Source organism: Rousettus aegyptiacus, unplaced genomic scaffold (assembly GCF_014176215.1).
Source record: "Rousettus aegyptiacus isolate mRouAeg1 unplaced genomic scaffold, mRouAeg1.p scaffold_m13_p_4, whole genome shotgun sequence".
NCBI lineage: Eukaryota > Metazoa > Chordata > Mammalia > Chiroptera > Pteropodidae > Rousettus > Rousettus aegyptiacus.
In genome coordinates this window covers 37,579,066-37,603,692 of record NW_023416307.1, presented here as the reverse complement: position 1 = coordinate 37,603,692, position 24,627 = coordinate 37,579,066, and the positions used below count along the sequence as shown (strand labels likewise).

At 38.4% G+C, this 24,627-nt stretch overlaps 1 protein-coding gene across 1 annotated transcript in view; it reads right to left on the bottom strand.

The window, feature by feature from the left end:
- Window positions 1–212: 212 nt before the first annotated feature.
- The window catches only part of USP13 (ubiquitin specific peptidase 13), a 98,568-nt gene continuing 74,153 nt past the window's right edge, over window positions 213–24,627 (bottom strand). The window contains exons 16-21 of the mRNA XM_016128008.2: window positions 23,611–23,637; window positions 20,354–20,497; window positions 18,840–19,006; window positions 17,113–17,266; window positions 6,733–6,817; window positions 213–5,095 (exon numbers count right to left, since the gene is read on the bottom strand). Coding sequence (XP_015983494.1) covers window positions 5,002–5,095; window positions 6,733–6,817; window positions 17,113–17,266; window positions 18,840–19,006; window positions 20,354–20,497; window positions 23,611–23,637 — 671 coding nt within the window. The 3' untranslated portion in view covers window positions 213–5,001. The remainder of the gene's footprint in view (window positions 5,096–6,732; window positions 6,818–17,112; window positions 17,267–18,839; window positions 19,007–20,353; window positions 20,498–23,610; window positions 23,638–24,627) is intronic.

Here is a 24,627-nt window from a genome sequence, read left to right as displayed (position 1 = left end):
CCTCCTTCACAGAGGTTACGTTTGCCATCGCTGATATTCCACTGCTGATGGGGAACAGGCAGACTTGGCGCCCACACAAAGAAACCCTAAAAAGAAATAAAATTAGTCACTATCTCAAGTTACCCGTTCCATTGATGAATGAGAACCTGCAAAGGACAGAATTAGTTTACTTGGCATTTTGGAAAAGAAAAAAGAAGAGCCATCAAGGAACCTCAGATTGTGAGAATAGCTTTTAATTTTAAAACAATTGAAGCAATAAATCATCCATCTCACTTTCCATCACAGGCAAATACTCTCCCAAAACATTAGAGATATTTTAAACAACAACTGCAACTAGTGCAAAATAAAATAAATACAAACTCTTTCAGGAGCCAACATCAAAACCTGATGGGCAGGTGGGCGCAGGCGACAGGCTGAGCCTCTGCCATGGCCGAGAGGAGAGGCGCATTTAGAGCGGCAAGATTTACACAGTATTTCAACACACCCTGCTCAACGGACTGAACAATACCTGGCGAGAGAAAACGACCAGAGAATGTTGCCTGAAGTGAAACAAATATGCCCAACACCTTCATGTGGGCTAACATCCTTGGCACCTGGAAGTTGCTTGGAAACTAAGTGCACAGTTAACAGTTTCTAGGAAAAGCTGAAGGAACACAGTTCAGGGCTTATTTGCTTTTATTTTTTAATTCGGGTCTTATACTGGTTTTTTTATATAGAAAAATCCTCTGCTTTCTGGAAGGCATTCTGAGCCTCACAGTGCTCCCGATTCTAGAGAAAATATTTGTGTTGCTTCTATCTGGATGCTGGAAGAATTACCTTCCGTACCTAAGGCATTCTGCTGCCTACCCCACACTATGAGTCTAGAGCAGCCCTGCTCAAGAGAAGTATAATGAGAGCTACGTGTCTAATTTTAAATTTCTTGGCAGGCACATTAAAAAAAGATAAAAAGGAGTAAGCGAAATTTTAATAATCTTATTTATTTAATATATCTAAAATATTGTCATTTCAGCATGTATTCAACATAAAATATTGATGAAATATTTTACATTCCTTTTTTGGGGTACCAAGGCTTTAAAATCTGGTATGTTATATGCACAGAACAATCTCAATTTGGACATGCCAAATGTCAAGAGGTCATTAGTCACTTGTGGTGACTGACTACTGCACTAAATAGCAGGTCTAAAGAATCTTAATACAAACTCTCAGGATGATTTACTGAGTAGAGAATCTCTGTGGCACTGTGTAGGTCATCTTATACACCAACTTAAGAGTACAGAACCTGGTTCTGTACCTAAGGATCTATGACCTAAGGTAAAGGACAGAATCACATTTTATCTAACCCTCTTCCCTTGGTTCTGCCCATCACCTGCCATCTCCCCACAGGTTACGTGATTTAGCAACTGTGATGTCTGTATATGATGAAAAGACATCTTTCTGTGATAGACAACTTTCTCAGCACTGATCTGGGGGATCTTAGCCAGAACTGAATTAGAATAAGAAAATATTCTATATATGTAACAGATTTAGCTGAAAGTAGTTCTGAGGCTTTTCAGAGTGGGAAATGTTTTCAATGGGTTTTTCATTTTTGAGGGGGATGGTAACAAAGGATCATCTTGCACACTGGGAAGTACAGAGTTTCGAGGCGGGGAGAGGTGGGAGAGGGAGTTGATAATTACCAAAGAAAGTAATTATTCCAAAAAAGTCAGAACAGAAGTCAGAGTGGGGACACTAAAAATGAGACAGGTTCTAAACTGGAGTATATGAGCTATAACAAACCAAAAGCATAACATCTAACCTCTATGTAATCCCTCACATCTTACATGACTGACCCTGTAGTAACCATAAGAAAATAAAAATAGAACCAACTTTTAGGGCAGGAAGGAACTTCTGAGCTCATCTGGTCTCTAACTCACTCATTTTAAAGAAAAAGGCCAAGAGAGGTAACTAGACTAGGCCCCATCACACTTAGAGGCGGAGTCAGGCTACAAATCCAGGTGCTCTCACCATGAACTGCAAGTGAGGCTCCGTCCAGTTCAGGTCAAGGGAATAAATGATCCTGGGAGTCACAGGCTCAAGCTACTTGCGCTAGACTTTCTACAGCCTAAAGTAAGCACAGGCACATTCTTTTATGGGTGGGAGAAAACAGCCAAGTCAATTCAAAATATGGAAGCAATGTTGATGTAAAATTGCATTAAAACATGATTCTTCCAATTGTCCATTCTACATGCATTTTCCTCCCTTAAAAAACAAAAAACAATTTGAATTTCCGATTAGTTATATGGACATTTAGATCAGCTGACAAAATAAAAACTTTGATACATTATAGTTTCCAAGGACACATTCATTGGGATTTTACACAAATGGATATCAAAAGATATTTACAGGAAAAAGTGCTCTCCTTCACACATACGTCCACGCACAGTAAGAATTTCACAATTATACCACCACACCTCTCACAGAGGACTCCTAACAGGCTGATGATCAGTTGACAAAATCCATACATTATTCCAGTTTTCAGTCACAATTAATCTCTTTTACATACAAATGTAAAATGAAGCGGTATGTTCCAAACTTTTATTCCAGGGAAACCTGCCTTGTCTGAATGAAGGAAAACATATAAATACATTTTTAAGCAAGAAAGAAATTCATTATTTGTTCCAGTTTTTCCCCAACTCTCTATCTGAAATAAAGAATAGCACATATATAAAACTCTGCCTTGTAGAAATAGCCCTTTGTTTTGTGAGGCAGGAAAAAAAAAAAAAGGCAGCCATATTATACTTTTTACAATATGTTTAGGCATGTAAAGGGCTAAAGTTATTTTTCTACTTAAGTTAAATGTTATATAGCCTATAATCTTCTATACTGATTTTACACCATTTTGTAAAGTTTTATTATAAAATTATTTTGTTCAAAATACACATGCTATCTTTGTCCACATTTCAATCCAAATCCCCAATCACCTCCCGCCCCACCCCCCAAAAGGCCTTTGCTTTGTAATAGCATTGAAAACCAGTCACTTTTGATGTTTGAAATCATTATTCTATGACACTCACTCAGCCCTAAGGAGACAAGATTTTGTAAGGCTGCTCAGCGTGAGGATTTTACAGGAGTCGGAGACTCATGTAAGAGTGGGACTGCTTTAGGATATCCAAGTCAGCGTTAAAAGGTGATACCAGCGGGCAGAGTTTAGTAGAGAATTCCTGCACCATGAGCTCCCTCCTTATGCCAATCTCACTTGTTCCCAAATTGAAGAAAACATCAGGTGAGAGAAGGGAGGGAGCACACCCTGCGAGGACGCACCCGGCACACCACCTGCCAGTCTTTAAGGCTCATCGTATCAAATCTCACCTCAAAGCACAGTGGGAAAGAGAGCAGGTGTCATCACACCACTTTGCAGACAAGGACAGTGAGGCACTGGGAGGATGAGGGACTCGCCCAGCTAGGGGAAGCACCCAGGTCTCTGGGCCACAGGCTCAGGCTCTCCGCTCCTCACTCGCACTGCATAACTGATCTCCTGTGAGACAGGCTCCCTCAGAACTGGCATCCTGTTCGCGACTCACCCTGTATCATCCACCATCTGTGCTGTACTTCGCCCAGTTGGTTCTACCTTATTTTCCTACAGTTTCTAGAAAGATCCTTTCTACCAATCAGATGCATGTTAAGCAGACAGCAACAAATCCTTTTTCATTTGACTGAATAACCTGAAATAGAACTCCAGTGAGCTTGGAAAGGGTACAGGGCGGTTCGAAAATTCTAGAGCACTATCGTTCCACTTTTTCATCACATTTGAAACTCTAATTTCAGGCTGCAACAAAAATGCTGAAATACCAAATGGAAATGATGGTCTTTCATAACGTCTTGGAAAGTTTCTTTGCATCTGAAACCCTTAGAGTGCCCAAGATCACACCATTGGTCACAGCAGACAAGCAAGTCAGAAGTCAGAGATGAGACTCTGGCCCCAGAAAACACAGAAATGGAGGCAGGCAAAGAGCTCAGGGATGAGAAAATCACAAATCTGGGGACTTAACATGATTCTAAGGAGTTTTCATATGTTAGGTTAAAAAGCTATAGGCTATTTTAACTAAAAATACATACCATAAGAGGGAAGGGCTGCTGAGAAACAGAATTCATCTACCTTTGGCAAAGAGTAATACTGTGCTGTTATGGAATTCTGGTCTGGCACTGCCAAGTGTCACAAACCCAAGTGAATTCTTGACAGCTCAGCCCTTTTTATGTCTGAAAATCTAAGTGGGGAAATAATTTTTTAACTGTTCCTGAGTTATAGTTTCTTTAAAATATTTACTTGCTTTTTCCAGCTATGCTTAATGCCAACTGTTTTAACCTTTAAAACCCAACCCGTCACAGATTTCCTCATTGACTATGAAGGTCTCAACACTCTCAGTCTCATTCTCACGCACATTCGTACAGTCATATTCTGAATTTTGATATGATTAAATTAAAAATATCTTTCATTGCAGATGCTCTAATCTACTATACATGGATAGGTCAGAAATTATTGTGTACAATGAAAAAATTATGTCACAAATAAAGCCCAACCAAGTTACTGATTTTTGATATGAAACAAGAGTGGGCTTTTCATTTACGGTGTGTGAAGGCCACATCACTGGCCCCATTACTTGATTTCTCTGGAGGCCACTACCACTGACCCCCAAAGCAGAACAGAGGGCTGGTGACACATTCTTGTTTTTGACGCACCAGTGGGAGATCCCCCACCAGCGATAGGAATACTTTTTTTTTTAATTATCCTCTCCTTGAACATTTATAAAAAGAAAAATTATCTACAGTAGTTTATCATCACTAATAGAAATTTCTTCCCAGTTCTATTTCAGAAGGCGTCAAATGATGTTCTTTAAATAAACTATAAATACCCCATGTACTCCTTCATGTCTGGCTGTCCCAACTTCTTTTCTTTTTTTTTTTTTTTTTTTTTTTGCAAATTAAAAAGGCGTATGGCTCCTCGCCGATTCGCACATCTGAGGTTTAGCTTGGTATCCTGCGGTAAAAGTACATGTAGCCCAAGTCTTTAGGGGGTCTTTCTGAGGCACAAACTTTGTGGTCATTGTAGATCACCCATCTGAAAGCAAAAGACAGAAGCGTTTGATGGATTTAAGTCAGTTCTAGGACACTGCAGAAAAAGTTACTGCACCATACTTAAAAGAGTCAAGATGTTTTAAGATAACCAAATTCACATCTGTTGTATAAAAACGAACAGAATGCTGATGGGAAATTACAATTGCTTTTTTACTTTCAAGCTCAATCAAAAAGTTGTTACTAAAAGATCCTCCAAACATTTTAAACCCTTTGATCTCATAAATCTGTTTGTAGAAATCCTAGGTACTATCAGAAATTGAGTCAAAAAATTACAAAAACGGTGTTTGTTACGGCCTTAGGTATAAAAATGAAAAATCAAAAGTAAATGGCCATGCAGTTAACTATTATACAACAATTAAAATGTCTTCAAAGGATATTTGGTAAAGTAAGAAAATAATCACAATATATGAAGTGATAAAAAGCAGATTACAAAACTGTATGTACTGTGCACATACTTTAAGCTTTTAGAGAAGTTACAAGTACATTCGTATATGTAGTATGTGTATATAGTCGTATATACCATCTCCCAATGAAAATCATAAAACAGAGAAATATATCAAAATATACACAATGTTATCTCTAGGCTTACAGAAGACATTTTTGTATGTTTTTATATTTACCAATTCTATATAAGTAATTTCATTGCTTTTTAAATTATAAACTATTCCTCTTAAGTATTTTTAAAGGAGCTATCATGCTTGGTAATAAAAAGAATTCACTATAAATCAAGTCCCTGTGCTCAACTATTTTATCAATCAAGTGAAGACAAGACTATTAGGTACACCAAAAAGGAACACGATCGAGTGCTGGGTGAGAACTTATCATTCCTACCGTGTGAGGCACGGGTGAAAACTCAAAATCCTATAGGAGAGGCCAAGGCTACATGTTTCTGCAGTGTCTACGTGGCCTCGAGCAGGAGTGCCAACCCACGGGCCACTCAGTGGGGTGCTCAAGGAAGGGAAACCAGGGGGATCCGTGGGGATCGAGCTCAGGGAGAAGGTTCTAAGGAGAGCAGCAGATTTACATCTCATAACTGTCGCATTCCCAATTCACCACACACCTATCTATTCCACTTAAGCAGAAGGCTACTGTGAGGCTGCAATAATGCAAAACACTGGATGCTCAGGGTTACCAGATAAAAGACAGGATACCCAGTCAAATTTGAATATTGGGTAAGCAACAAATAATTTTTAGTATAAGTATGTCTCATGTAATATTTGATACATAATTATACTATAAAGTTAATTAGTATTTAGCTGGAATTCAAATTTAATAGGGCATACTGGTTTTCTTATTTTGTTGGCTAAATCTGACAATCCTATGAAAGTTCAAAATATGACAGAATACACCTTTATTTTGGGACATCACCTTGGTATGATGGTTGAGAGTGGCTTTGAATATCAGCTCTGACACAGCTACTTACTAGCTAGCTAAGATTAAGCTATTTGGCCTCCCCAGGCCTCAGTGTCTTGATGCATAAAATGATTTTAAGAGTATATCCTATAAGACCGTTGTGAGAATCAAATGAGGTAACAAATGAAGCACCTAGTAGAGTCCTTGGCACACAGTAGGCATATTCAATAAAACACAGATATCATTTACTGTCTAAAAAAGACTCACCTTCCTTCCTTTTTGATATGGCAAACATAATGGCCACTCATTGTAGATGTTCCCATGTGACTGATGAATGCAAATAACTCGTACACTATGAAAGATGAAACAACTCAGTTACGTGGCAGCATTTCTAGAAATCAACAGCACTTCTTATCAGAACTGAAAGCCAACAATAGTGAAAGTCAGCAACTGTTTAGACTGAAAAACAAAGTCTATTTACCTGCTACGCAGAGCACACACATACCCAAATTGACACCAAATTCAACCTATAAATTCATATCAAAGCAGGACATAAACAATCGAAGCACAGTGGACATTAAATGCATATCTGGAAGGGTTTTAAAAATCCCATGGCCCAGTCTGGTGGCAAGTTCAGGGGTCTAAAAGGGTGGTCATGGCTCTGTCACTTCCATGCAGCATGAGGGCTTCCATATTCATTTTTCTAGTACTCAATCTTTATTTTATTTTCCAAAGTATTGATTCTAGACAGGCCCTTTCCCTTCCCCCTCCCTCTCCCATTCTTTCTCTCTCCTACTGTTCACCCATGCTCACCCCACTTTTTCAACTGTGACTCCCCAGTCCTCATCTTACTCGCCCTCAGCTCCTCCTCCTCCTTCAAATATTTGCCACCAGGACACAACTCTCTTAGTTGTCCACTTGCCTCATTGGCTTCTTCTCATATCCCTGAACTTTAAACTTTAGTGACCTGGGGCTTGGACATCAGACCTTTATTTTCTCTATCCTGACTCTCTCTGGGTGATATCATCCAGTCTCATGGCATTAAATTGAATTATTTTATTTCCAGAATGTTCATTGCTACTATATGGATATATAAATGAATTTTGTATATTGATCTTGTTTCCTACAACTTCGTTGAACCCGTTTATTCATTCTAATAGTTTTTAGTGGATTCCTTAAAATGTTCTAAATACGAAATCATGTCATCTGCAAATAAAGACAGCTTTACTTTTTCCTTGCTAATATGCATGTCTTTTATTTCTTTTTCTTGCCTAATTGCTTGGCTAGACCTTCCTGTTATAATGACAAGTGAATATCCTTGTCTTGTTCCTGATCTTAGGGGGAAAAGCATTCATTGAGTCTTTCACCATTAAGCATAATATTAGCTATAGGTTTTTTGTGGATGCCTTTAACTAGGTTGAGAAAGTTCCCTTTCATTTCTAGTTTGTTGAGCAGTCTCCCCTCAGCCATATCCATTCACCCCAGTCAATGGTGATTCCATTCTTCCAATACCTCAAAAGAAAAGCTTGACTTTCTCACACTCTACACACGCCCAATCCATCAGCATATACTGTCAGCATCACCTTAAAAATTTATCCAGAATCAAACTACCTCTTACGCTTCCTGCTAGTAACTCCTGACCCAAGTCAGCATTATCTCTTGTCTGAATTTTTAAAACAGCCTCTAACTGGGCTCCCTGCTTCCTCCCTGGCCCCCTACTGACCAGTCTCTCAGTATGGCTGTCAGAGTGATTTTTAATGGAAGTCAAATTTTGATTATTACTGTCAAAAATGCTCCAGTGGTATAGCTCAGAGTAAAATTTTACTCCTACAATGGCCCCCCCACTTCCTCTCACTGTCCCTCTCACCCCATTCCAGCTACTCTGGCCTCCTAGCTGCTCCACAAACACACCCAGCATGCTCTGGCCTTTACATTTACTGTTCCCTCTATCTGAAACTCTTCTTTCAGATGTCACATGACTCACCCCTCACTTCATCAAGGTCTGATACCAAGTGTCATGTCGGCGAGGACTTCCTGGACAACCCTCCCCTCCACCCCACTCCCACCCCTGACCTTGCTTTCACGGTTGTTCATATTGCATGAAGCAACACCTGCCGTGCCACATACTATAATGTCTCTCTCTTTTTATTCCAGGGTAGAATATAGATCCATAATGACAAGTTTGTCTGTTCTGTTTACTGAAATATTCTAGGCACAGGGAATAATGCTTAGGATGCAGAAGGCACTTAATAAGTAATTATTAAACGTATAAATGAGTAAATGAAGGAATGACTCTCTTCACTCCATTTCCTGATTTGTTTTTATATCATATATTGTTATTTTTATAAACCACCTACCAAAGTATAACTTGAAGTAAAAGTTAGTAAAATAATTATTTTAAAGAGAATTGAATTGGGAAATTGTCTTTCCTACCATAAACCAGCTATCACATCAACTGACAATCAGAAATAGTCCCAGGTTTGAAACTAGAAACCAGGCAAAAAAATTGTCAGTGACAATCACTTTGCCTAGCACTGATTTTCTGAAATTGTGATTGAGGGTCCCTACCCTGCTCTGTCCAACTTTTTGCCCACCAACACAAAGCATTCACCCCTCACCCAGTAAGCAAGAGAGGGTATGGGCTGAGACCTCTTCAAGTTTTTTTAAAGCTCTTTTGGAATAATTCTATATCAAATTCCAAATCTTCAGTTTGAGAGATAAAGTGCTCATCTCCCAAAATGCAGTTGCTGTCTTAGAATTTTCATGAAATAAAAAGAGGTCATGATACCCCAACCAACCTCCTCCATCTCCTCCCATCAAGGAACTGTTCTCTAAAACAATGACTTAAATAATTGCTCAGAGTATGTAAATGAGCACTTCCCACCATAAGCCAGGGTGACATCTCTGAAACATTGCTCAGACACCGACACATCAAATGGATTCACAAAATACACAGACATACAGAAAAGGATAAACTCATGCATCCAACACACTCAAACATGTCATTTAGCCCCCAAAGGCATTTTCCCCTCTTTGGTTATAAACAATTCGCATATATACTCAGAATCATAAAAATAAATTAGAGAAAAAAATTAGCATACATCTTAGTCCTACAATTAAAATTAACCATGTTTATCAATATAAGCACCTACCCCATGCATTATTCAAGACCTCCTGCTAGGTACCAAGAGCAAAAGAAAAAAATCTCTCAACACATTTGCAAAATCTCAACTAATATTTTTTTCCAAAGAGAAAGTTAAGGTGAATAAATCAGAGCAGGAAGCTACTGTTGATTCTTCTCCAAGTTCCCAGAGGTTCCCTTCTAAAAATGAGCATAATTGCATACGCTCTCAAAAAATGTACACATCTTTCTTCATGTAGATAGAAAAGGAAGTATGAGGAAAGGTATATCATTTTGTAAATGTTGACTTTCAACAGAGAAATTTTCTAAGTGCCCAGAGAAGCTGGACAAAACTGCCTAACCCACTACGTCCAACATTCTGGTGAACAGTGTCCCTCTAAATAGCCAGAATTAAACAGTGTCTGAAATTAGCATCCTTCCCTCTCCCAACAAAACTTGCCCTTCTTCTACTTAGGGAAATGTTCCCAATCTATTTAATAAGAACAATTTTTTAACATCAAAATTTCATCACCAACACCGCCACCCAACATCATAGCAATTGTATTCTGATTTTAGTCTTTGAGAAAGTAAAGTATACGAAAAAAAAGTCAAAAAAGTATATGAAATTAGAAAGCAGAAGAGGTAGGCGGCATGCCCATACGGAAGAATGGCCACCCAACGATTATCTAGGGTAGGGACCAGCACACTGCAATGACCCATAAGCCAAAGCCAGCCCAGAGCCTACTTTTGTGCCACCAAGAAGAAAGGCAAGAAAGGGGGAGATAAAAGTATGAGATGACAGGTACGGCCCACAAAGCCTAAAACATTTACTATCTGGTAAAAGAAAACAGAAGAGTTTGCTGGCCCCAGACTAGTGGAATAAACTTAGTTCATTTTACTGCTTACTATTGATTAAGGTCTCAGATTTAGTGAAGTTACTTGTTAACTTATAGATTTTTGTCTGGCAAAGATAAAAAAAAAAATTCTGTCCAGTGGACTATATAACCTCAAGGATTTATGGTCCTAATAGACACTAATTTTATATCTAATTCATCAATCAAATTATCTTTAAATATACTAGCATCTCAAATGTTTTTGAATCAGTAAGCACAGCTACCTGCTTGCTTATCTTATTAGTGAGTCAAATAAAATCTGGTATGTGTTCAGTTTGCATGCATCCGAGGGTCGTAATCTTACCTTTTGAAAATCACGATTTGACAACACATAATGACCAAAAGCAACTCTAGACTCAGGAGTGCAGTTAAATTTATATTTTATAAACCATGGTAGCATCTCCATAAATCTGAGAAGCAGTAGTATCTCCTAAGGGTTTGAGATATTAATCAGTCTCAGAGAGTGCTCAAAATACAGAAACACCAAAAGACTCCTTGAAATAATCACCGAGCCAGCCCTGAGGGGCTCTGCAGCCTTCTAGTGAGAAATTCAAGCTGAGTTTTCCAGCTGAATCTTAACCTGAACAGTCTGTTTCATTACCCATCCCTCACTCTCTCTGTACAACGGAAAAAATATCATCCCCAGTTTACTAAAATTTCACTCACAAACATCCTATATCTTCAAATAATTTCTAGCCCCCACAGCTTGATTTAGAAAACATCTCAGTTCCCAAAAAGGAAGATTTAAGTAAATCAATAACAGCTTAAAGCAGCTGACAACATGGGAAGACTCTTACAGGGTCTAGAAATTGTCTCCCCAACCTCAGCCTGCTCAAAACGACCAGTCCCCCTTGACTTCTCTTTGTTATACTAAGACTCCAAATAGCAAACACTTCCCTCCAAGCTTAATAGTTCTCAGTTATTCATACTTTAGTGTAAATTAGTTTACTCCACCGAGTGTCCTCCTCTTACTTTTCCATAGCACTACTGCGGTGGACAGGGGCAGGGGGAGCGCATAACTGTAAACAGGTACTGGAATGGAATGGGAATTAGAGCTCAGATGCATTAAGTGTGTGTGGTTTTAAAGTAGATCACTGGTGCTTAGCCACCCTGTGCAGTGGCACCTCCTGCTCTCCAGATCCTTTTCCTCAGGGAGCCCGGCACGCTGGGGGCCCCGCCATCACGTAAAAGAAATGGCTCTCTGCTCCCCTTGCTGGAAAATCTCAGCTGCAGCAGAAGATGCCTGAACCATTCCAGCAACAGGACTGGAAGGAGCCAGGGCAAGTTTTGAGTAATCACAGCCTAATCACCTCGTGATTACATTGGCAATCAGTGAGTTCTTTTTTTTAAAAAAATTAAACGCTCATTAAGTGCAACACAGAAACAAAAATGGTTTCGCAAATGGCAGAACCCCAGATAGGTCAGACTGAAGGCCTAATTTTCCACTTTTTAAAAATATTTAAAAATGCAACAGAAAGTGAGATGCCAGCCCTAAAATGACGACAGAGCCTTCTAATAGACTCCCACTTCCACTCCAATATAAAAATTCTGAAATAAGGTGACTCGATAAGGGGTAAAGGAGAAAGTGCACGGGGCTTCAAAATCAGACAGACCTATATTCCAAGCTGGTTCTAGCACTAGAAGTCACTTATGGGAGCCACCATTTCTTCATCTGAATACCCTGCTATAAGGAGTAGAGGACACAATCAATAAAGGCCGGCTACTATTTCACCAAGTGTTAATAGCACTAACCCTTTTAAGCCAATTAGATAACATTTAAATAAAAGTGTTTCATGCAATGATGTTACTTCCTCATGCAAAAAGACGGCAATAGTGATTTTTAATTAATAAATTCCCTAAAGGAAGAAACTGATACAAATAATTCTTTAATCCTTGTCCTTGTAATAGTCATTTTTTTCCCCAATTCAAACACCAAACTTGTTATTATTTTTAGTATTTACCTGGTTTAGTTATGTTCTAATAGACACTGTCCTCCTTCTTAAGACAACAGTAACCTAATCTTGCTTTTAAAGTGTGGTTCTCAAATTTAACCTGACCTAGAACCACTTGGAGGGCCTGCTGAAACACAGATGGCTCGGCCCACCCCCAGAGGTCCTAATTCAGTAGGCGTGGGTGGGGCTCAAGAATCTGCATTTCTAACAAATTTACAGGTGATGCTGATTCTGCTGGTCCAGGACCACACTTGAACCAGTACTTGAGCTTGGAAGGAAGATGTTTCCACCCTTAGGCTCCACGCACAGACTGTGACCAGGGAAGGGGTGGGCACATGCCTAAGTCTCCGATTCTCAGGACCTTTGCTGAAAACTCTGAGACAAGACTCTTTCTGCTGGATGTTAACCTGGAAAGATACAGCTTTGGGAGGTACTACCAGCCATCTTGTGACCATGAGGGAGAGCTTGTCTGAGACTACAACCAATCCAGAGGAAGCAGAGCCCAGGGGTGCATCTAGATAAAGGGTTTGAGCCTTGCAGTCAAAGACATGCCTAGAATCAAGTCTCCCTGGGACTTGATAATACAATATAATACAATACTTCCCTTTTTCCTTAGACAAGTTTGGCTCAGCTCTCCTGCCACTTATAGCAGAACCCTGAAAACTAAGGTTGTTGCTTTTATTTGGTTTGTCTGTCTGATTTGGCTATCCATTTCACTCCCAAATAGTAATTACCCTTATCTTTAAATTATCTTCAATATACCCCATGTCAAATGTCTCAACCAATTTACCAACGCCCGCCCGCCCCCCCGCCACCGCCCCCGCCAACCGCCCCGCCAAAAGTTCAAAAGCAGTGTCTCGGGAATGTAAACAACCTACCTACACCAAATACACATCTCCCAAAGTTAACCTATCAATTCAGTGTAATTCTAATCAAATTATGCAGAACAGCCAATGACAAGATCAGGAACTTTCCAAAATTCAGCAGTATATAACAATTTAGAAAATACAGTAGGGAAAATTTTATTCAAAAGTAACACAGAAAATGTAATTCTGATAAATAACTAAATTGCAAACACATAGGACGTTTATAAAGAAAACCATATCACTTTGCAGGGGCAGGAGCAGGAGGACATGAATCATAGGAAAAGGATAAAATGTTTCTGGCCAGAAAAACTCAATATTGTAAAGGTGCCAGGTATTCCCAAACTAATAGATAATACATGAAGCTCTCATACGAATCAATAAAAAACAACTTAAAAACAGGAAAATGGGTCAAAGGAAATGAAGAAGTGATTAACACAAGAGAAACAACTAGGTGATAAAGGCACGGAAGAACACAGAGTGCTCAGCCCGACAGCTCTACTGGGAGGGACAGGGAACAGCAGAGCCACCAATGCTGCATTTCTGGGAGGAAAGGTAATAATCTGTATTAAAACCTCAAAAATGTGCAGTTTTGACTCAAAACCTTCACTTCTAGAAAGTTACCCTAAGGAAATAATCAAATAAGAGCCCAAGAATGTTCATTACAGCATTATTTTTAATAGAGAAGGAAGGGGAAAAAAGAAACTTAAATGTGAACGAATGTCTACTACCTGGATAGAGGTTAAAAGAGGCATTTGTTATACTTCTACGAACAGAATACATCCTTTAAGAAAATTTTTAGAAATCATTAATTCGTCTTCTGAATGTGCAAATAATACCATTATTTGAAACACTTTCTATAATCATATTTTATTTAAATAATAACTTAGCTGGCTTAGAATTAGGTATATAAATTGTTGTATACTGATACAATGGAATATTAATATATATCAATAATCCAGACTTACATATATGTATGCCCACGGCTAGGGGAAAAGCAGGTTATAAAATAACATGTATAGAATAGAATGTTATATTATAATATATAAAGATGAATAAATATATAAATAAATATGTATATATTACGACTGGGTAGTAGGACAGTTGAGTCTTTTATTTTCTTTTCATATATCTATGCTTCCTCAAGTTGCTAAATTTATTACATATCCTTTTAATTATAAGAAAAATAAACAATATTAATGTTAATAAAAGATGGATATTAATGTTGATCTTTTTTAAAGAAGAAGAGAGAAGTGACTGATGTGTTTAGGCACTAATGTAATAAAGTACAAGAAATCATCTTTTTCCTTTTCTGTGAGGTATGCAGTGTAACACAAGGCCAATTCCTCCACATGGCACTTAGTGGAGGCAACAAAAAGAAGGGAAAAAAACTATCCCTGTGACCCCTGGTATTCATTTAGTTCATTTGCTGATCACCTCCCATGGGCAGGCGCAGTGCTGGAAAGGTTACATTAAAAACATCTGTTTTATAAAATCAGAGGCCAAATGCATTTGTTGAGTTGGGGTGGTTTATATTTTTTTGATTTTTTCATAACTAAATTTTTCACCCTTAGATTTTGCACATCCTGTATGTGATTTCCCATAGTGTACTGCTGTCTCTTCCCCCACCCCCACCCACAAGTATCCCAAGTTCAGGGGCAATGAGGAATAAGGCCACAAAGTTTGGCCCATAGTGCCTTTAAGTTAAAGGGTGTTTGAAAGCATCATGATGACTTCCTATTCAAGGATGCAGCTCAAAAACCAGTAGTGCCAGGAATATCTGCAGATCACTCGAGTAAGCCCAAGGAGGTGATGTGGCTGTTCCATATCACTAATGACCATCTGAGGGAGTGGTTGGCCCCTCCAAGCTCCATCAGAAAATGGAAAACTCTAATGATTAGACTCTCCCTCCCTCCGCAGCCAAGTATCTTGGCAGCTTTACAATGGCTCCATCTTGTGGTTTGTCCTTCTGTGAAAAAGAATCACCATTCCCAAAGAAAAGTCCATTACGGGAAGTCAAAGAAGCAGTGAACTGATGGATGTGTAACACATAATAAATTCTGCTCATAAATTATTAACTCATCCTTTACAGCTCTAATATTTTAGGCAAGCCACTGATTTCTGAAAAGTAATACAAGACCCTTCAGATGATTATGGAAGTTAGGATAATTATACCTCATCCTTTCTTACCAAGACAGGATAAAAAAGTTTCAGAGAAGTTCCTATTTTATATAAAAGAAGAAAGTTTCCCTCCCACTCTCTCTTCTCTAGAGCTAGATCAATATATATATATATATATATATATTGATGTATATATATGTATATATGTGTGTATATACATATATATACACATATATATATATATATGTTAGGTCTGATAAGACCATCAATGAGTAGAGCTACAGCCATATGATTATAGAAATAAATGCTGCTAATATAAATTTAATTAAATCTAATTATTTTTACTTGGTACTTTCCATGTGCTAGATACCATGAAATTTATAAAAGTAAAATGGCCTCTGTCCTCCACAGGCTTCAAGTCAAATTGGAGACACAGATATTTACATAAATAATTTTTATTGCAAGATGGATTTGACACCCCTAATAACAGAAGAACAAATACCATATTATAGTGGCTCCAGGCACAGGCTCTGGAACAGAGTGCCTGGGTTGGAATTCTGGTTATACCCATCACTAGGTATGTGACCTTGGCAACCAACCTTCTTTACCTCAGTTTCTTCATTTGTAAAAATCGACCTCATAGGGTTATTGTGAGGATTTAAAAAGGCAGAAATGGAAGTATTGTTAACATTAGTATAATTATTACCAGGATGAATGGACTGATTATGACAAGGACCTGGGAAAGTCATCCAGAGAAACAGAATCTCTGGCCAAGTTCTAAATCATGGCGAGGATTTTACTGTGCAGTGCTGAGAGAGAAGGGCATTTTGCAATTAAGGATTAACCTGAGCAAACAACTGGAAGTAGCAAAAAGAGGGATGATGCCAGGTGAGTAGGCTGATGCTGTGACTACAGTACCAGGCATCTGAACTACAGGTGGAGGGGGAGGGATTCTGAAGAAACGACACTGAGGACGAGGTAGGCTGATATCTGACTGGAGGAGGTGATGAATGCCAGGCTAAAGAGCCCGAACATTATTCTGTAGGCAATGACAGTCCAAGAAACAGGCTATCACACTGATGAACATGGATTCTGGATATGAATCTTGGCTCTACTTCTTAAGAGCTGTGTGATGTTGAGCAAGGTATCTAATCTTTTTGTGCCTGTTTTCTTACCTGTAAAATAGGTATGCTAAGGATTAAATGACTTTGTATGTAAAGTACTTAGTGACATATATGGGTTGGCTATTAAAAGGTAGAACGTTGGCCTATAGCACCTCTTCCTGCAATTCTAACAGCCCTTCAGAAAATTATCCGCAGCTGGTATGGGTAATGGTATTCAGGGTCAAGGGTATTCAACTGCGTTTCAACTGTTCAAAAAATACCAACATGAAAATAAATATTCTCTTTTGGACAAAAACTCCCATGGTCCCTAAAAAAAATTATCTCGAAGGATAGAAAAAGTCAAAGCTGGCACTAAACAAGCACACAGTCTACTAGGGTGACAGAAGTGAGTGTCCAAGACTTTATCAGAGCACCGTGGCCACCAAAGTAGCAAAATGCACCAGTTAGGAGAAGATGGGATTTGTGCTAACTTTTGAATGATGGCAAAAGTTTTAATATGAGCAGTGAGAGGGAAGGGCATGAGCCGAATGTATAGTCACAAAAGTTCACACAATTGCTCAGGCAAGAACTTACTTCCAGATCCATCCTTGACCCGAGGTCCTTCAGGCTTGGCCTCAGAAATGATGTTTGCATTGGCATTATTCTCCATCTCGATCACAAAGTCACTGTCCTCCTCAAACTCAGGGTGGCTAAAGATCCAATCCAGTGCTCTTTCCAGGTTACTATTCTAATAAAATAAAACATTTTTATAATGTATGCAGTTTCCAGGCCTCATTATATCCTGACTGTTTGAACCAGGATGTCAGGCAGCTAGGGCAGGAGGCCTGAATTCATTAGTCCTAAGTGCCTCTGAATAAGAAGCTCTGACTCTGCATATAAAATGTACTTGGCATTCTGCAAGTCTCCCAACCGAGGTCTATAACTAGATACAGTGGATAACAGTTCCGAGCAGCAGATCAGCATTCCAAAGTCCATATCGGTCTTAGCTCAGCGTTTCTGTACACCAATGCTGATAATGATGGGGTGCAGAATGCCAAAGAGTGTGACATTTGTTTCAGTGTAGCCCTAAGGCCACAATAATCGCACACACTACATTCTCTACCAACTGAAATTTCTGCAGATAACCATGCAAGGCAGGGGGGTGCCAACGTGAGTACTATACTAGTGCCTCTTCTCCCCAATATTGGCAAATTGGTTTAACTGCAGTAGAGACAAGATTAAGGCCTTGATTAATGATGACAACACTAGTTAGTTAACATTATTTAAAACTGAGCTCCATGAAGTTCAAACTAATTGATCATAAAAGCATTTCTATCTCCCCTGTTTGTGATATTACTGGTGGGGTAAAGAATTTGTTCAGACATAGAATCTCTAATGAAACAGTCAGATCAGTAAAATAGTGGGGCATGAGCAAATATTCCAAGTGAGACAAACACTGGTTTAGATTTCTCAAGCATTTTAAAGGGAAACATTGTTCCAGCCACATTCCCATGAGCCAGTGGAGAGTAGCCGTGACCTCAGCAATGCACCCCAGCAGGTGACCAGTCAGGACAGGCAAAAAGGAATTGGTAGCAGGCAACTACTCAAAAATGAAATATGATGTGGCAAGGAAAGATGTTTGGTTTTTTTTGTTTTTTTTTTTTTTTAAAAAGTACTTCCTCTCAAAATTAAACAGATATCTGCACTGCAAAAGGAAGACTTCTTTCTTTCTTCTAGTGTCATGGTTCCTTCTCTCCTGACAGTATCAAAAAATTCATAAACACTGGAAGAATCCTCTGTCTCTATGGAGAGAAACAGAAGCAAAGAATTCCAAGGAGCCATTCAGTCTTCTCTACGAGGACTTTTGAGGAACATTTCTACAAGATCTTGGTATCAGAAAGACATAATTTCTCCTAAAAAACTGCCTTGCTGACCACAGAATCTCACACGCCCCTCTTTGCTCTAAGGCCATAAGAAAGCTCCAAGTCAAATCTCTGACTCTCTAGAATAACCATTAAGATGATACAATGTTTTTTTCAGTTTGGTCATCTTGCCCCAGCTGTAATATCTCCCTATTTTTTTTTACCTCCCTTTTCTTAAACTGTCTATATAATTCCCTCAATCATTTATTTTATACATATATATATATATGTACATAATATATATAAGTATGCAAATCTCTGTGGGCTACGGTGGAGTAAGAGTGGGACAAATATGACCCCAAAGGATCAAAGGACATTGGAAACTGTCAACTGCTACTGACAGAAATACAGACCACTCCAGTAAGAAGAGGGTATCCACACACAGTCTCCCATGCTTACTGTTGCTCGCAGTGCCTGAACAGCCTGATTTCGATGAAATCCCATGGAGGTAATGATAGCTACGATCTCCTCTGGAGGCTGGTTATCCAATCCAGTAGCACCAAAAATAGAGGCTCCAGCAGAAGCTGCTCCTCCATAACCAGACATGGTCAATGGTTCAGCAAAATCTGGGGAAAATAATCACACTTAGGCCTTTTTTTTTTTTGGTATTAAACAACACTTTAGAGTTAGGAAAGAAAAATACTTACAAAATTACAATTATGAAGACAGTCAGTATTTGGTATAAGGATAAACATATAGATCAATCAAATAGAATTGGGAGTCCAGAAATAAATCTATGTATCTATGGTCAAGGGATTTTCAACTATGGTGCCAAGAAGATCATTCGATGGCGGAAGGATAGTCTTCTCAACAAATGGTGCTTAGACAACTGCATGTTCACATGCAAAAGAATGAAGGTGGACCTCTACCTCACACCATATACAAAAATTAACTTGAAATAAATCGTTGACCTAAATGTAAGAGATAAACTACAAAGCTCTTAGAAGAAAACATATAAGTAAATCTTTGTGTTTTGGGGTTAGTTAATGGTTAGTTAGATATGACACCACAAGCACAAGTAACAAAAAATATAGATAAATTAAACTTCATCAAAATTAAAATTTTTGTTTCCAAAGATACCATCAAGAAAGTGAAAACAACCCATAGAATGGGAGAAAACATTTCCAAATCATATATCTAAAGTACTTGTTGTTAGAATATAAAAAGAACTCTCAGAACTCAACAATAAAAAGACAATCTTATTAAAAATGGACAAAGGATTTGAATAAACATTTCTCCAAAGATATGTAAATGTCATGTTATTTTAAATAACATGAAAATATGCTCTACATCATTAGTTATTAGGACAATGCAAACCAAAATCACAATGAGGTACCAATTTAGGGTTAGTGAGGATGTGGAGAAATTGAAATTCTCATTCCTTAAAGGACAGGGGAATAAACAGTAACTAATAATGTATACAGGGTTTCTCTTGGGGGACAAAAAATGTTCTAAAATTAGATAATACTGATAGTTGTACAACTGCAAATTTACTAAAAACCATTGAAATGTACACTTTAAATGGGTGAATTATCTCAAAAAAGTACATGAAAGTAATAGATAACTAAACAGCCCCCATTTCCTCATGTACACTTTTTTATTTCAATCTTCATCATCTCCTAGCTCGAAGTATATCCCACATCTTTCCGGTGGTCTTTCTGCCACTGAATTATATACTTTAAAAGGTGAATTATATCTCAGTAAAGCTGTTATTTTTAATTTTAAAAAGAGGAAAGACAAACATTGTGACTGCGATACAGGCAAAAGTAGCCATGCCCTCCTCCCAACTGCAGTAGACTATGAGCTAAAAAGTCATTTACTGGAACACATCCAGAAGACGTGGAAATACCAAGTCTTAGCATCGCTGAGGACTGCATCAGACTCCAAAGCCATTCCATTTTCCAACCACCTACCTGGCTCTTCCATGTGAACAATGATCCAGTTAAAAGCCACCTCAGCTCCCATATTTCCTGTAAAGTACACAGCCTTCCGACATGCTTCTAGAGGGAAACCCATCTCGGCCAACTGCATCACTGATGACTCATCGATGTCTGATGCTACGGAGCATAACAGGATATTTTGGTGTAAAAAAGTAAACTCTCTTTCTTCTTGTCTTAGGTTCTCTTCACCCCTTTGTCCACATGCTATCCACAGAAAGTGTTATTTTGTTTGGAGTTCAAAGTGGTTTAACTTTTGTTTTGTTTTGTTTTGTTTTGTTTTGAGCCATCCAAATAAAAAGCTATTTGAGTTGACCTAAATCTTTGACCTCAATAAGAACCATAATAATTACTTGGACAATCCAAGTACTGAAAAACAATTCACAAATTTTGTATGGGAAGAATCAGAATATTCCCAGAACTATTTCAGCCTCCCAAATCATATTCAAGACCTTCACAGCAGCCTCTCTTAAGACTAAAATTTGAAGAGAAATTATCTACAGGCCAAAAAGGCTGTTTCTTACATCTCACAGGAGGTTCTAGCATGCCTTCAGGTGTATCGGTAATCAAAGGAAGTAATCAACTCTGGGAAATGGAGAGTCTAAATGTCAAGTACAGAAGAAAAGAATGTTTTTTAATTGTGTACTTTTTGTTTGTTTGTTTTATGCCTACAGCACCTGGTCTTCCTAGTAATTGTGTACTTTTAAGATAGTAAAATAGCTTTACAAATCAAACTTGGGCTTAGACACTGAGGGTTTTGTTTTCTTTTCTTCTCATAATAATATATAGATATTGGTAGAGATGTGTGTGTATGTGTATATAACTATGTATGTATATACATGTATATATAGAAGCACATATGTATATACATGCAAAACATATGCCTATAAACCTACAGGTGTGTGTATATACAAATACATATATTTACACATGTGTGAATGTGTGTATATACACATTTATTGGTTTGTATGCACATATTTGTACATGTATACACATGTATGTGCTTATATGTATACACTCCTATACAGTGCTCTCAAATACCTCATGTTTTCCACACCTTGAGGTCTCGAATCTACTGAAAGTTCTGTCAAAGATGGCAATTAGTAGAAGAATTGAGAAAAAGAGGTATTAAAATGTGTTTATCAAAGTTCTCTGTTATAAAGAACATACATGTAATATCCAATGAAGGCCAAATTTTAAGAAAGCAATGATGTAGAACAGCAGTGATTCCAGACTGTCCTACGGTGTCCCAGAGTCATAGGAGAGAATCATTAAACCACAGAACAAGGGGTTTCCATGGTCAAATAAGTTTTAAACCTACATTCTCTTTACTCTCCCCTTAGTAACTCACGATGTGCATTAACATAGTGAAGACCCAAAGTCCTATAATAAAGACTCCTATAGTAAAGAAGCTAAGAAACTCTTTCTACAGGATGCCTTTTAGTATCTTGTTAGACTCTAATGTTCCCTGGAATGTGATTTAAGAAGTGCAGATCAATAAGAAGTGTATGCATGTACAATAGCATATTAGATTGAAAAGACACACTTCCATTTTTGTAAAAAATAAAGTGAGCCTGGCATAGATAAAGAATAGCAGAAGAATATATGTCAAATATCACAGTGGTTACAGATGAGTGATGCGATCATAGATGACTCCTATTGCTAATCCCTAGTTCTTAATCTTGCCTTACTTTTATAATAAAAAAAAAAAAAGTTCTTTCTTTTAAAAATCTAAGAAACGTAGGATACAAATAATTATATTTTCTCCTGTTGAATGCAGGCAACTGCTGATAAGACAGCAAATTTAGATCCAGTAGGAAATCAATGGCCAAAAACCATTAAGACTGAAAATGGCTGAGTGCTATAGTCAGAGACGAAGTCCTCTGGCACAGTCCATTCTAACCACCCCTGGGGCAAGATACCGCAGGCCAGCTCTCTGCAGGATCAGGAGCAGCCAGCAAACCTCTCACATTCCAGGAAATGTTGAGTGGCACAAAAAGCACACTTGACTCCTAGCCCTGGTTCTGGTCTTAACGCTTGGGTCTCTGAACTTTCCTGGGTCTCAGTTTTAGCCACTGTAAAAGGCACCTGCCCTTCCCTTCTTACTGTGTTAATGAAATGAGAATGTGAGCCCTGAGGCTGCCCTGTGGGATTGCTGGTGACAGCTGCATAAGAGGGGCATGCTGGGACTATGAGGACAGAGGTCTGTAATACTAAATTCTGAGCCTGAATAAACAGGCTGTCGAAAGAGAGAGAGGGAGGGAGAAATGGAGAGGGAAGAAGGAAGGAGAATCTGGGCCTTATATAAACAGTAAAGTTCTATTCAGGTAAAAGAATGTGTAGAATAATAAACGCAATATGACTCACGGTTACCCTTCAAAAGTATTAACAGCCATTATTATTACAATCAGATGATTCACAGACAATGATTTTCCCAAGACCTTTGCTGACCCTAACAGCTTCTTGTAGCAATCAGCAAATCAGAATCTATCCAGGAAAGGAAGTGTGTAGGTCTAAGCCACATGATCAGTCAAGTGCAACATAAAACACTTAAACTTCTAAATTTACCAGAGTTCATCTCCAGAAAGGCTTTAGACAAAAAAAATTTAAAGTATTTAGTAAGAGTACTTAGTGCTAAGCACTCCCTCTTTCTCCTAATTAATATCTAAATATTCACTATAAATAGTTCGTTTTTTAATGTTCTTTTTAGAAAACCAAAGAGTATCAACTCCCGCAGGATTAAGAAACTAAAAGTCTACCAAATTAACACAAATCCAATGAAACTAATAACCTTGAGAGTATTAATACCACCACATTAATACCATCAAGACTATAAAAAATGACTGGCCACAGTGCCATAACTGCAGAAAGTGTCCTCCTCGTGTGACCAGAGAGGGAAGAAATGGCATCATTAGCCCACCTCCATTCACTCTTGAGGAAAGTGAGGCTCAGAGAAGTAAATTATTCTAGGTCACGCAGTCATAAATGGCAGAGCCAAACTTCCAACAGGGCTGGCTGGCTCTCATGCTAACGGTCACTCTCCTGAGCTACAGGGCCAATTAATCACCATGATACTGCTTTACATTTGCTGCTAAGTCAACTTAAGACAAAGAATCATTCCCACCAAGGAAAAGCTGAATAAACACATGTACAGAACAATACCGCTTTACTGAACCCCCACATATAAATGACTCAGACCAGTAACAATTGTAGGACACGGGGAAAATACATACGGTCTATCAGTTGGTTCATCAGGCGATCTGGAAATCAAGAGAGAGCAGAAAATGAGATTAAACCATGGTAAAGTGTTTTAGAGAAAGAAAAAGAATCAATGCAGGACACATCCTAGCTCTGTCACCCCTGGGGATCCCACACTGTTGTCAACCTCTCAACCCCCCACACGGATCACACCAGCCTGTACAACACAAAGTCATTACATCAAGGAGGGAAGATACCAGGTTTCAGGCATTTACAGCGCATAAAACATGATGCTCTGATTATCATCTTAATGAACAAAATCATTTCTCTCCTATATTTCTTAGAACTCTATATAATTACAAACGAAGGATTCTATTATAAAAGCAGGAGCAGTGCTAATAAAGCATCTTGTATTTCCCTGACACTCATACTGATCTCTCCTTTCTCAAACCCCTTTAATGAATCCCCTGAACCACATAACCCAGACTGTCTCACAGTAGGTCTTAGGTTTCATCTCTATTCTCCTACTCTGTGCTTTAACTTTTGACTTAACATTAGAGCATCATGTAACAAAGATGCCTATCTTGAATCCTATGGTGCTCCTCCTGGATTCACCCTTACCCTTCTCCTATATTCAAACTAGGTAGGTCACCAATAATATTCACTGCTCAACTGATGGAATAGTTTTGGGGAGAGGGGCCCAGAGCGCTCTATCGGTATTACTTATCTGACCTAATTAACTCCTGAGGAAGGTGAACAGTGAGCAGCTAAGCAAGCAAAGCCAGAAGGAAACTGACTTCATCAGAATAAATGAGCAAATAATGAAACCAAGATTTTTTGACACTGTCCTTGGAACGACAAATGGAAGGTAACTATTTTTTGCATGTCCTTATCCCTTAAAATGTTAAGTATTCTGAACAATGACCAATTTAGCATTCACAGAGTGAAAGAGAAACTCAAAAAGCTTTCGTGCTATAAAACAGTGACAAAGCTGGGGAGGTGAGATGTGGGCAAGATTTTTAAAACCAACACTCTGTTGAATTTCCCCTTTT